Source organism: Hemitrygon akajei, chromosome 16, assembly GCF_048418815.1.
Source record: "Hemitrygon akajei chromosome 16, sHemAka1.3, whole genome shotgun sequence".
NCBI classification, from domain to species: domain Eukaryota; kingdom Metazoa; phylum Chordata; class Chondrichthyes; order Myliobatiformes; family Dasyatidae; genus Hemitrygon; species Hemitrygon akajei.
The window spans coordinates 37,896,318-37,910,612 of record NC_133139.1 but is presented as its reverse complement, the minus strand read 5'-3'; the positions used below and the strand labels follow the sequence as shown (position 1 = coordinate 37,910,612).

The 14,295-nt window shown below is 40.2% G+C and overlaps 1 protein-coding gene across 1 annotated transcript; it reads right to left on the bottom strand.

Annotated features, from left to right (window-relative positions):
• Nucleotides 1-1,982: 1,982 nt before the first annotated feature.
• Nucleotides 1,983-13,826, bottom strand: LOC140739983 (perilipin-2-like). Its single transcript, XM_073068721.1, has 8 exons — nt 13,673-13,826; nt 13,323-13,412; nt 8,337-8,532; nt 7,237-7,319; nt 6,529-6,793; nt 5,285-5,472; nt 3,938-4,078; nt 1,983-3,343 (listed from the first exon to the last, which is right to left on the bottom strand). Exons 2-8 carry the CDS (start codon nt 13,392-13,394, stop codon nt 2,969-2,971), a joined length of 1,320 nt encoding a protein of 439 aa, XP_072924822.1. The 5' UTR covers nt 13,395-13,412; nt 13,673-13,826; the 3' UTR covers nt 1,983-2,968.
• Between the last annotated feature and the right edge of the window lie 469 nt (nt 13,827-14,295).

Genomic DNA, 14,295 nt, shown 5'->3' with positions numbered 1-14,295 from the left:
TGGATTGGTGATAACATCCCTGCCTCGCTGACGCTCAACACTGGTGCACCTCAGGGGTGTGTGCTTAGCCCACTGCTCTACCCACAACTGTGGCTAGGTATAGCTCAAATGCCATCTATAAATTTGCTGATGATACAACCGTTGTCGGTAAAATCTCAGATGGAGATGAGACGGCATACAGGAGTGAGATATACGAGCTGGTTGAGTGGGATTAGCAGCAACAACTTTTCACTCAGTGTCAGTAAAATGAAAGAGCTGATTAAGTCTACAATCAAGAGCTGCTTGTCTTGATTGTAGAGCAAGATGAAGGAACAGGAATAATAATCAGAGGGATCAGAAGTGGGGAGAGTGAGCAATTAAGTTCCTGGGTGTGAAAATCTCTGAGAGTCTAACCTGGTCCCAACATATCAATGCAGTTATGAAGAAGGCAAGGAAGCAGCTGTATTTCATTAGGAGTTTGAAGAGATTTGTCCTGTTAACTAAAACACTGGAAAACTTCTACAGATGTACCATGGAGAGCATTCTGAGAGACATCACTGTCTAGCATGGTTTTGGAGGGGGGGGGGGGGGAAGAATGGAGAAGGGTGGTGATGGCTACTGCATAGGCTTGAAAAAAGCTACAGAAAGTTGTAAAATCAGTCAGCTCCATCTTGGGTACTAGCCTCTGCAGTATCCAAAACATCTTCAAGGAGCTCTGCCTCAGAAAGGTGATGCCCATTATTAAGGTGCCCCAACACCCAGGGCATGCCCTCTTTTTGTTGTTACCAACAGGGAGGAGGTACGAAAGCCTGAAGGCATATGCTCAGTGACTCAGGGACAGCTTCTTCCCCTCTGCCATACGATTCCTAAATGGACATTGAACCCATGACCACTACCTCACTTTTTAAACATTTGTTTTTGCACTATTTTTAATCTATTCAATATACATATACTGTAATTAATTTTTCTTTCTATATTATTTATTGCTGCTGTTAAATTGACAAATTTCACAACGTGCCTGTGGCAGTAAACCTGATTCCGATTCTTACAGAACCCATAACTCTAGAATACTAACAAATCTATCATCTTCACTGTGGGACTTTGAAATAGATCCTGAGGATTATGAGCCCATTTCAAACATCCATTGCCTTGGCATTTAGTTTTAATTGTACAGTCTTTCCAGTATCACCGATCAGAGCTGATTGGAGAGAGCATATGCAAATTTATAAAGGGAATTCATGTCAAAAAGACCCAATTGTTTTTATTTTGCATAGTGCATTACACAAGGTAGGTACACTTTCATAGAAACTTTGGACATGAGCAAAATCAGGCAATAAAATATTTTAAAATTTTATCTTTTAGAAAACAGCTTTTACAAATGGTGGCCCTTGTTAAATATCACCTATGCATTGATCTTCCTCAAAGATTGACTAGGAGACTAACACAGTAACTATTTCATGCAGGTGACTGCAGTAACATAGACCTCATGGTTTCTGTTCTTGGATTTGGGAGGGAGAATTTTTCTATTAAGTATGGGATCACTTGCATATATTTCACACTGGCTGAGCAGAAATGGCTGAGCTCATGTTCAAATACAGTATCCTAATTGCATGGGCACCAGCTTGGCTCACTGAGGACACCATGCACCAATGCTAGCATAGGCTTTGCAAACTGGATGAATGTCAAGAAAGTGTTTGTGAAGAAACATTTAATGCCACGGAGCACAGAAGTTCCATACACTGACTGAGTAAATAAACAGGTTGAGTAAATACAAATTTTGCTACCACTGCAAGTTTTATCTAGATCATTGAACTTGGGGCTAGGTAAAGCTACATTCTAGCAAAACAATTTTGATTATTAAATACATTCACTGAAGAGTTGATTGGTACCTTATTTATACTGCTTAACGTAGTACATTTGAGTAAACATACCTCATTGCAAAGACCAATACTAGCATTTTAGTAATTTCACTACAATGAAAGTAAATTTTCATTTGAAGACAATTCCAATTATAACCTTTATTGAAAATTAACCAATAGTATTCGCTCCATTTACAGATCTTAACATTGGACACACCCACCCAATATGAAATTAAAAACAAACCAAATTCTGCTATACTGCAGGAGAACTGAAAAGTGACAGCAAGTGAAAGTGTAAGTAATGCTGGTGAAATTCTTCAGTATTCAGGCATCCTGTTTATTTTATTTATTCCAAATTAAACCTTTGTTCTATTTTGCACACCTTTGAAGAGGAACTCATCTTTAACAATACTATTTCAAAATCAAGAAATACATTGCGAATAGGACTAGGTTAAATTTTAGAACAAACACCTCCACCTATGCATAGTGCTCAAACATTTTAAGTTGTTCATGCCGCTGCCTCTCAAACATTTCAACATTTCTTTTAGGCTGGTAGGTAGAAAAACTGCAGCTGATCAACGTCAGTGCACATTCTCCCTTATCTGGCTGACACAAAAATGTATTGCACAAATGATACATATTGCAAGAGGAATTTCTCAAATTGTATTGGGAAATTCAGCAGATCCATTTTGCAGCATTGTTGCAATGAATTAAGTGCTAGGAATACCCCAGCCAGATTATGTTGAAAGTTGATACATTTGTCTGAAGTTATGTTCCACTGAACTTCCAACTCAATCCTATCCTTCAAGCTTTAGAGTGTCAATTTTCCATGGGATCTGCTGGCACTTCTCATTTATTGAAAAGTTCACACATATCTGTAATATTGTTTTATATTAGTATAGCCAAAATAAGTGTGGACAGATTTCACCTTGCACTGGGAGAATTAGAAGTTAAAATTCATGTTATCGACGATATTAATTGGATGAGGCCAAGTAGTTTGGAGGAATATTGTGCAAAACTAGAAAAACAAATTTAGTCCAATAGCAAGGTCAAAGTTTGAATACCAAAATTAACACAAGTTTAAACACAGGTCAAGTTATCTATCAAACAAGTAGAACTCAGAGGTGAAGTTACTCTTTAACTTCATCCATTGCAATCATCTCCTCAGATGATGACTGAGGTTTCTCAGTTAGCTGCGGGGCAAAGGGACCAACCATCCAGTTGAGGGGAGTGTTGTGAAGCACATATTCCATCACCCCATCCATGGATTCCCGAATTTTTGCCATTTGTTCTCGACTTTGGGCCAACAGCTGCCCAGAGAGATCCCCCAAGGAATTCGCAGAGGAAAACGAGGTGTGGATGGTTTCAGCTGTTTTGCGGATCTGTTGCACTTTCTCTTGAACATGTTGAGGGAGACCGTGAACGTTTGAAACCAAGGTCAGGCAGGTAGTTTGTAACTGCTGTGTCAGACCACGTGTCATAGTTAACATACGAGATTCCAGTTGCTGCAAAGAAAGACACCAAGGAGTTTTTAAATTTCCAGAGTAAATCCTCAAACTAAACTCTACCAAAGCTCTGCTCTGGTGCCTAGCCAACTTGTTTTTAAAAAAGTGTGAATCAATCACTAGGCCATGTTGGAAATTTAGACACCAGACAACAATACACTGAGACACAGCAGTTGTCTGCTGTACCTGAAATCTATACTAAATATTCATGGGTATTATCAATAAATACAAATAACAAAACTTCTACAAGAAACCACAACTTTACAACAGCAAATAGCTCCAAGTGTCCATTAACCAATTCAATGAAGTCAAGTCTGATGGCACAATACAAATACACCACCAGAACATGTGGTGTAAGGGAATAATCACTGAATTTATTGCAGTTATTTAGAATATTCCATGAGAACAGAAAAGTGTAAGTTACAAATCTGTGAAGTGATGGGATTTTTATCTGAACACTGCAATAACTCAAATGGTTTTCAGTTACGAGGGTCGTTTCCCACTTGATTATTTTGATGGCTTAACCACAGAACAGGTACAGAATCCTCTCCTTTTGACTTTTTATTGAAATCAGGGCTGTTCACATTTTCTTACCTCTGGCTTCTGAGCATTTTGTTCTGCCGCTTGAGCTTCTGGCTGATTTTTCACCCAATCGTCCCAGGCCTGATGCAGTTTCGCCTGAACATCATGGAGCTTCTGATTTGCTGAATCCACCCCTTTTCTTGCTAATTCAATCTAATTCAAATAAACTTTTGTTATAAAATACTGAATGAATCACCCATTCCCCCCCCCCAAAAAAAAACAAGGAGCTGTGACATAATTTTATTAGGTAGTTCTTCAGACGTAAGACCTACAGGTGCTTGTAGACTATGTTTTGCTACTTGAAGGGACAGAGCTGGAATATTAAATTTGCCATGAGACTTATTTATAGAACTAAAAAAAAAATCAATTACTGGTCTTAAAACAAAGTTTGAAATCCTCATCATGAAACTTGAGCCCCCTTCACCTAGAAATGTGCATGTTAAAAGTTAAAATGTTAGTGATTCCAACACTCCATTGCACGGGATGCAAAAAGAGTATTTAAACCAGCTTCACAATGGTGCTCCTTAACTGCACTAGATTACTCTGCTAGAAAATGGTTCCACAAACTTTCATCAAAAATTTCTTGGATATACCAACCAAATGCCAATGAGTTGACCAAAGTGGTAGTCCACTTTGGGACAAAAGTTTAAGCTGGATCATGGCTGATCCAACCTTCTCAATGGCTTGGCTGCACTGGCTCCACCTCTGAAAAGAGTTATAGCATCAGGACCTAGCCTAGACTGACTAATACACCAATAATCCCACAATTTACAATGAAAGCAGGTTTTAATGAACTGATCCTGTCATTTTCATAACCAAATGACTAAGCATTCAGAGTACATTACTTGAGCAACACACACACACAATGCTGCAGGAACTCTGCAAATCAGGCAACATCTATGGAGGAGGAATATACAGATGATGTTTCAGTCTGAGACCCCTTGTCAGGACTGGATCAGAAGAATCTCTGCCCAATTGTCAACTATTTGTCAACTCCCTCCACAGAAGCTGTCCGACTTGCTGAATTCATCCAGCAATTTGTCTGTTGCTCAAGATTGCCAGCATCTGCAGAGTCTCTTATACTTAAAAGAGTATGTTACTTGGTCTGTGCAAAATGTAGGAATTTCAGGTGTTACTAGAGTAACTCTGCCGCACTTTAAGATGCATTATCAGAATAGCCACATGCTTGGTAGAGGTAAAAGAATTAAAATGAGGCTAACTTAAAGCAAAAAGTTGCCAACTGAAGCAATTAAAAGTGGTGAGGAAGGTGATGGAGTTGGGGATAGGAAGCAACATGCTCAAGGCCAGAATAATGGTTGCTTGACACCATGAGGAAATGGAATAGATTATTTTTCTTACCAGATCCATGGTGTTGTGAAGCTGAGAGATGATTTCTTGGCTGCTTTGCCTGACCTTCTGCATCTTAGCAGTCGAGTGCTGGTATGCTCTGTGCCGAACTTTCGAAGACAAAGATCCCAAGCGCACATAGTAACTTTGCTCTTGTACTGGGGCCACTTCAAAACCTTCTGTAGATGTGGCCAACTTTGCTGAAACACAAAAGATTTACATTATTTCACATTCATAGTTGAAACTGCAGTTTACTTTTGAGTTAATTTCCAGCTGAAGGTGGAAGGCATGACTGTGGGAACTCTTTGAAATGTTTTCTTTCAATTGCAAGAGTCTAATTTCTATCTACATTACATGTAAAGTCCCAGGCAAAAATAAGCAATCCAGTATAGGAAGGAAGGGCATTTGTGATAGAGTCAATATTGAAGACTCAAGTGAAACAGTATAGTCAATACAGCCAACTTAGACTTCAAAGAACATACACACTCAAAATGCTGGAGGAACTCAGCAGGCCAGGCACCATCTGTGGAAAAGGTCACATTTCAGGCCGAGACCCTTCGACTGTCTTTTTTTCCCTCCAGCCTTGCTGAAAGGTCTGGGTCTGAAATGTCAACTGTACTCTTTTCCATAGATGGTGCCTGGCCTGCTGATTTCCTCCAGTATTTTGTGTGTGTTGCTTGGATTTCCAGCATCTGCAGATTTGCTCTTGTTTGTGATTAGACTTCGAGGTTCGTTTTCACTAAGTTCTACATAGGAAACTGGTTCAACAGGTTGGTGTCCACAGGATTTAAGAGAGGTTCGCAAAAATTGGAAATGTAAAGTTGTTTTTGATTACAAGCTTTACCTTTCTTACCAGGTTACCTGTGGTGTACTACAGAGATCAGTATTAGGGCCCTTACCATTTGGATGTGAATATAGCAGGCATAATAGTAATCTTGCAGATTAAAAAAGGATGGATATTGCAATAGGAAGGTTCATATACATATAAACTAGTATACATATAGTACCTGATGGTTATTTTTTTTCTTTTCCATCTGATTTAATCAGAATTATTTCAGGTTATCACATCCAGGACTGGTGCAGTCCACTGCACACCAAAAAGCAACAAAATTCAGTCAGAGAATGACAACTGAGAACTTGAATTTAGAGGGTAATGCAAGCCAAAGGCTGAAAATTGAGTGATTAGTCCATGCAGGATCAAACTTTACCTCCCAATGTACAGAAGGCAACCTAGACAATACAGCAAAGCTTCTTACCTAGTTCTTCTTCAGTTAAAGGAAGATAATGATCAACCATCTCTTCCGATTTATTGAGTGCGCTGTCCACACCAGTGGCCACCATCTGGCCAACTTTGGATGTCATGACAGTGTTTACTCCTCCAGCTACCACATTCTTGGTCTTCTCAATGCTGCTATGCACAGCTCCCTTGGCCATGTCAACGACACCAGTCACTGTGTTGGAGACAGCATCCTTAGCTCCTGTAATAGTGGAGGAAACTAGCTCCTTGGTACCCGCAACAACCTGCAAAGAGAGAACAATTCAGTATCCAACAAAGACTCCTGCATTTCTTTCAAAGAGTCAGAGTGGTGCTCTGCATGGAACTAAAATTTCTGCTTTTCACGGAGAACTTAACCAATACATGGAACATTTTAAACTTGTGCTCAGTTGCAACTGATGAAGGAATTATTTATGCCATTACTAAAATATTAATTAATCTGTAAAATTCCACCAATTAGTTGGTCTGAATAATACTTGAATGGCAATAATTACCATTAAGGCAACAGTTAATATAGCCTAGAGGAATTGTGTTGAAAGACAATGCCTTTAACATACTTTATCACTAACAAGGAATTGAACTCTTCCCTTGTTCAATTCTTGCATGTTAAGACTTTGTTAGCTTGCACTTGCCCCCCTAAGCTATTGCGTGCATCCTTCTGAAACCCCACTGGATAGTCTTTCCTCACCTGGGGTGTGGACTGCTGAAGGATTGGAAGCTTTTCTTCCAGCTTATCCAAGCCCATACAGGCATATTCATTAGCTGCTGCAACTGAAAAAAAGAGAACCAGTCCAGTTAGTTACTAACAAATGCAGTCAACCTAATCACAGCAACAACCTTGTTTTTCCAGGTACAGCTGCCATGACAAGACAAGTAGTTGAGTTTTCAAATTGGCAAATGAGCAGTGCAACTGCTGATCTTTAAGGTCCACATCCAGCAGTGGTCTAAGGAATGCATTTGAGTTACCAAAATTTCCTGAGTCTAGGGCACAATGAGCAACACAATATTTATATAGCAATGAATAGACCAGAAAGCATAGGAGCAGAGTTAGGCCACTTGGCCCATTGAGTCTGCTCTATCATTCTATCATGGCTGATTTATCACCCCTCTCAAGACCATTCTGCTGCCTCCTCCTGTTACCTTTGACCTCCTCACTAATCAATAACCTATCAACTACTTTCCAATATGCCCAATGACTAGGCCTCCACGGCTGTCTGTGGCAATGAATTGAACAGATTCCCCACCCACTGACAAAAAGAAACTTCTCCACATCTGTTCTGAAGGAATATCCTTGTAATCTGAGACTGTGCCCTCTGGTCCTAGATTCCCCCACTATTGGAATCATCTTCTCCACATTGGCCTTTCAATGAGACATTACCCTCCCGTCATTCTTCTAAACTCCAGTGAGTACAGGCCCAGAGTCAAACACTCATCAGGTTAACTCTTATGGTCTGCACTTTGCATGGATGCCCAGTTAACAAGTACTTCACTAAGACCAGATAGTGAAACTGAGGTTACTTCAGGCCCTTGTAACTTCCTCACTCAGTGGGGCCAAATGGAGGTAAAAAAAAAAGAGCTCCATCACAATAAGGTCTTGATGTCCTGTCACCAAGAGTAAGATAACACGGTGACAGCACATAAAAAGCTGACTGTAAACTGCGGTAACAAGACCACAAGACAGAAGCAGAAGTTGGCCATGTGGCCCAACAAGTCTGCTCCACCATTTTATAACAATAAATCATATCAAAATACAATGACTTTCATGTTTCTGCTAGACGTTAACCTTACTTTGTGGTTCCAGCTTGTTCATAATGGGCTTGGCACCACTGGCAGCCACAGCAGAGATGGCCTTCACTCCCTGTTCAGCAACGTCACAGACTGTCTTGACGTATGGATGGTTCTCCTTGGTGTTATTGTATGCAGCCGACACCATATCATAGGCAGAGCTCAGAAGCGGCAGGTTAGTGACCCTGTTCACCACATTCTGAAAACACAAAATCATGACACTCATTCCATTGACACAAACCCAAAACAAATTCTACAGAGGTCTGCCACCTCACAGCTCATGTTACCAGTAAGTTAAATAACAGTACAGTACTGTACAAAAGTCTTGGGCTCATGTTAAAAAAAACATCTGTAACAAAAATGCTTTCAAAAATAATTTGACATTTCAAAATCTGCAAAAAAAACCTATAAAGAGCAGTGAACAGTAAGACACTAAATCAATATTTGGTGTGAGTACCCACTGCCTTTAAAACTGCATTAATTCTCTTAAATACACTGCCATCCAGTTTTATAAGAAAAACTGGCTGGGAGGTTGTTCCAAGCATCTAGAGAACTTGCCACTGTTCTTCTGCAGACGTTGGTTTGCTCCCTTCTCTCCAGAAAATCTCAGACAGCCTCGATGATGTTGAGATCAGAGCCCTGTCATGGTCTTACCATCTGCTGCAGAACTCTTTGTTCTTCTTTTTGCTGAAGATAGCTCGCTACGACCTCAGTCATGAGTTTGGGGTCATTGTCTTGCTGCAAAATGAAGTTCATTCTGATCAGAAACCTCCCTGATGGGATTGCGTGATTGTTGAGAATCTGCTTGTACTTCTCAGTGTTGAAGATTCCATTAATTCTGTCCAGATTACCAACTCCATTTGCAGAAATGCAGCTCTGCACTTGCAGGGAGCCTCTGCTGTGCTTTACTGTTGGCTGCAGGCGCTTAACCACGTAGCGATCTCCAGCTCTTTGTGCACAAACTGCCTCCTGTTTGAGCCAAAGATTTCACATGACTTGTCAGTCCAGGGCACTTGCTGCCATTGTTCACCCCAATCATTGTGGTTTTGTGCGTAGGCGAGTCTCTTGGCATTATTTCCACTTCGCAGGAATGACATTTTGGTGGCAACTCTTCCATGAAGACCACTTCTTACAGGACTTCTCCAGACTGTAGTGGGGTGTACTTGGGTTCTGCGGTTTTGACGAGTTCAGAACCGATAGCAATGCTGGACTTCTTCCAAATTTGAAGAGAGTCAGTTTGATGTATCTCTCATCTGTTACACTCAATTTCTGTAGCCGACCACTGCGTTTCTGGTCCTTATCCTTGCCCGTTTCTTTGTGCTTCTTCAGCAGAGCTTGGACATAACATCTTGAAACTCTTCTGCCACAAAATTTCTGCTTTGAAGAGACCTTGCTGATGCAGATGGCCACCTTGTATCTTATTGCTATGCTCCCTTTCGCCACGGTGTAATAACTGACAATTTGCAGGTTAAACTGTCACATCTACCACACCCTCACCTTTTAGTTTGGCTGCCCTTCACCCAGCTTGATTCCTTCTACACACCTTCCTGTTTCAGTTTCATTCACATATTGATCATTAGCATCCTGTTATTTGTTTAGTCATGCACTGGGCTAGATGCCTACAAAGTAATCAAGTTTTTAATTTGAAGAATGGTCCATTATTTAATATGTTACTTTCTGTAATGAAATACAGAAAGTCTCTAGCATTTATTACTTTGGAAACTGAATGTTTGGAAATCTAAGATTTGTTCTTTTATACTGACATACTAATGCAGAAGAGAAATAACATTTTTATACACATTTTGCTTTAGGTAGAGTGCCAAGACTTTTGCACAGTATTGTAGGCCATTCAGCTCTGTGACCTTGTGCAGTCATTCATTATGGTAGATCAGCACCATCCAGATTGACATAAAACAGTACTGGGCCTTTGTTGAGCTGACTCTTTAACCTACTCCAAGATCAAACCTTCTCTTCCATATATCCCTCCGATCTCCTTTCATTCTAGGGTCTCTTAAAAGTCCCTCTTGTCCAGACAGAAAGTAAAACATTTGAATATGCACAGAAAACAAAACTCAAAGCACTCGATAACCTATAGATGATTGATTGGCTAAGCTCATTGACTTTTGGTTCTGGACAGCACAAAGGAATCACTGTATATACTGAAGTAACATCACCTCAATCTAAACTTCACAATATGGGTGCAAGCTGTTACTTTGGGAGAATTTCCACACAAAGAATCAACATTTGTGGTAACCTCTCTGCTCAGTTATATCCTTGGATCAAAGAACCAGATCAAATTCAACTGCCAAGTCTTTGCCCATATCCTCAAAGATTCCACATGACACCCACAGTCATCTAGCTTGGTACCAGCAAACTTGTACATCCTCTTAAGAACAGCTGAGTTCCTGGCACCAATTCCTACAGCAAGTGACTGTATTAACTCCTACCATTTTGAAAGTCATTCTCATTCCATATTAGAATCCATTATTAGGGCAACTGTTACATTCCCAACCTCACAAAACAACATATGCAAATGACCATTTGCACCCAAAATTTTTGGAAAATCCCAACATTGTACATTGTCTGGATTCCTTCTACTCTGCTGGTTACAACCTCAAAGCTATTATTTGTTATACAATGCATGCTAATGTCAAAACCCGCTATGTACACTTTCTTTGGAAGTTAGGAACATCTCCGCTTGCATTGGGTTAACTGGTCTGAAGATACCTTCTACTCCCTTAACAAAAGATGGAGTTATGTATACACACCAGAATTCATCTCAACAGCAACATCTTCCAAAGCACAGGGATGCAGGCAAGTCCTATTAACTTCTCTAGCCCACAACTTCCATCAATTCCTCACTCTGAACCTGTTCCTATCCCTATGTCTTATATATCACTTCTTGCCTTTCATATGGAATGTAGATTTTTAATCAAGTTTGTATTTCTATGGACTAGATTACATTAAAGCTTATCAACTAACACAATTACAATTTATGATGCTGGACTTGTAGATTTGCTGGACTCTTGGGTGTTATTACAAAAATTAAATTCAATTTAGATGTTACAGATGATAAATATCAGAAGGTGAATTCAAAAAGGAGCACAACAAACATTTCTTGGCAAGCCTGATTCCAAACCATCACGATTCCCAAAAGTGGATTATTGCAGTGTTACTGCACTTCCACTGAAACATCAAATTAATTTCACTCCACAGCTCTATGTAATAAAGTTATCCTCAAGCCAATGTTCCTAGTTACTGTTGGATTCATTTCCAGTAAATCTTGGTGTTGCTGATCCTCAACCAAAACCCACACACTATTCTCCAAGACCTTAAAAATCATCAAGACTCAGCACGATACTAAGGTAGATGGCGTTGTGGATAATGAAGTAGGTTTTCAAAGCTTGCAGAGAGATTTAGGCCAGTTAGCAGAGTGGGCTGAGCGATGGCAGATGGAGTTTAATGCTGATAAGTGTGAGGTGCTACATTTTGGTAGGAATAATCCAAATACGACATACATGGTAAATGGTAGGGCATTGAGGAATGCAGTAGAACAGAGTGATCTAGGAATAATAGTGCATAGTTCCCTGAAGGTGGAATCTCATGTGGATAGGGTGGTGAAGAAAGCTTTTGGTTTGCTGGCCTTTATAAATCAGAGCATTGAGTATAGGAGTTGGGATGTAATGTTAAAATTGTACAAGGCATTGGTAAGGCCGAATTTGGAGTATCGTGTACAGTCCTGGTCACCGAATTATAGGAAAGATGTCAACAAAATAGAGAGAGTACAGAGAAGATTTACTAGAATGTTACCTGGGTTTCAGCACCTAAGTTACAGGGAAAGGTTGAACAAGTTAGGTCTTTATTCTTTGGAGCGTAGAAGGTTGAGGGGGGACTTGATAGAGGTATTTAAAATAATGAGGGGGATAGATCGAGTTGACGTGGATAGGCTTTTTCCATTGAGAGTAGGGGAGATTCAAACAAAAGGACATGATTTGAGAGTTGGGGGCAAAAGTTTAAGGGTAACACGACGGGAATTTCTTTACTCAGAGAGTGGTAGCTGTGTGGAATGAGCTTCCAGTAGAAGTGGTAGAGGCAGGTTCGGTATTGTCATTTAAAGTAAAATTGGATTGGTATATGGACAGGAAAGGAATGGAGGGTTACGGGCTGTAATTGTTATATGGTTATATCTGACATTGGCAGAGACACAGTGGGATTTATTTCCAGGCAAAGCAATCACAGGACATGCAACTACTTCAACCACACTTCTGAACAGATGCAATGCAAACTACAAAGAGTAATGTTTAAAGGACAAGTTCCAAGGTTTGTGGGTTTGAACCCAAGACAAAAGGGCTTTGGAGTATCCACAAGATTTAATTCAGGATACAAATTTTATCCAGAAACAAACTGTCTCAACAATTACAAATGTACAATAATCTCCAAAAGAATGGCCCTCGAATCCTCATCAGTATGCTCTTTAGGTTGTGGAACAGCCTTCAGCTGGATTTTAGCCTCAATGTTCTCAAAAAGGAAAGTAGCCATTTTGAAGAATTGCAACACAGACTTGAACCACATTAAAATGCAATTTTAACAAGGTAGATCGCAATATAGACAGCAATAAGATTTTTAAAATATCCCTAGATAGCAAGAAAATAATTCCAAATTATCAAATAATTGAATAAAGATAAAAAGTCAAATAAAGAGCCAAGAAGTTCCCCCCCCCCCCAATTACACTGTAATCTACGCAAATTTTGTAACGTTTATCAAGCAGTGGCAATTACAAATTAAAGTAGTAGGTCAAAAGTCGCACCACATGCCGACTGAGTCAGAGAGCAACAATTTCCAGCAGAACCGAAAGCACTCCCATGACTATTGACCCCGAATTCGTGCTGAAATCATCGTCGTCTTGCACAAGGGCGGGGTAAAATTGCCCAATACACTGCAGTGCTCACGTTTAGTCGGAGTTGAGGGGCAATAACTACTTAAGGGTACCTGCTGTTCCCCGTCGTCCTGGTGCTCGCCATTGTTGGCAAGTTCAACGTTTCTATCCACTTCTGACGCCATAGCGAAAATCTTCTGAATCTAATGAACAGAAACCAAGATCGAATAAGGCAGTCTTTCCCCGGCTCAGAATCACAAACAGCTCTCACAGGGAAAGTTTATAATCTCGAGAGTTAAGACTTCCACAAAAGTTTCTAACTATCGAGAGTAACTACGATAAAGTAATCGAAAAATTACGATTCGTGTTATCTTAAAAGTTACTTTCAACATTTTTGAACAAAGGCAAACGTGTAACCTACAAGAGAAAATACCTGAAATAAATAAGCCGTGCCTACACTTACCAACTGTCTCAAAACCACACACTCGACTCTTTGTAAGCTCCAGAATATAGTTCCAGGTCTGGGGGCAAAGGGTTTTAAGAACCTGAGATGACGTTATCCGGGTGGGGCCCGCTCAATAATTGACAGTGCCACTGACCAATGCGAATCCTCTGAGTCAGTCATTGAGTTAGGCTGGAAGAGTTTGATGGCGCTGCGGAAGAGCGGACGAAGGAACTCGGCACGTAGCAAATATACTGTTCGGTCACAAGATGCGATTGGAAAGCCATTTGACTCATTCATCATGACTTTGAAGTCAGAAACTTGCAACACTGGAGTTGTTCTGATATTATGCCAATGTATTTGGCTGTGGTGACAGGAAGTGAACGTTGGTCACTGTCAAAATCAGGTTTATTATTGCTGACAAATGAAATTAGTTTTGTGGCAGCGGAACAGTGCAATACATAAATAGACTACGAAGTAAAATAAGACTATATACATATAAATATGTGCGTGTGCGTAATAAGTGGTCCAAAAGAGTAAAAGTAGTGAGGTAGTATTGATGAACTGTTCAGAAATCTGATGGTGGAGGGAGAAAAGCTGTTCTTAAAACGTCGAATGTGTCCCTTCAGGCTCCTGCACCTTCT

Excerpts from the sequence above, each read along its gene's own strand:
- LOC140739983 (XM_073068721.1), bottom strand. The coding sequence starts at position 13,394 with ATGGCGTCAGAAGTGGATAGAAACGTTGAACTTGCCAACAATGGCGAG. Across the intron at positions 5,473-6,528 it reads TTTAACTGAAGAAGAACTAG|CAAAGTTGGCCACATCTACA; the intron begins GTAAGAAGCTTT and ends TTTGTGTTTCAG. Across the intron at positions 3,344-3,937 it reads AAAATGCTCAGAAGCCAGAG|CAACTGGAATCTCGTATGTT; the intron begins GTAAGAAAATGT and ends CTTTCTTTGCAG.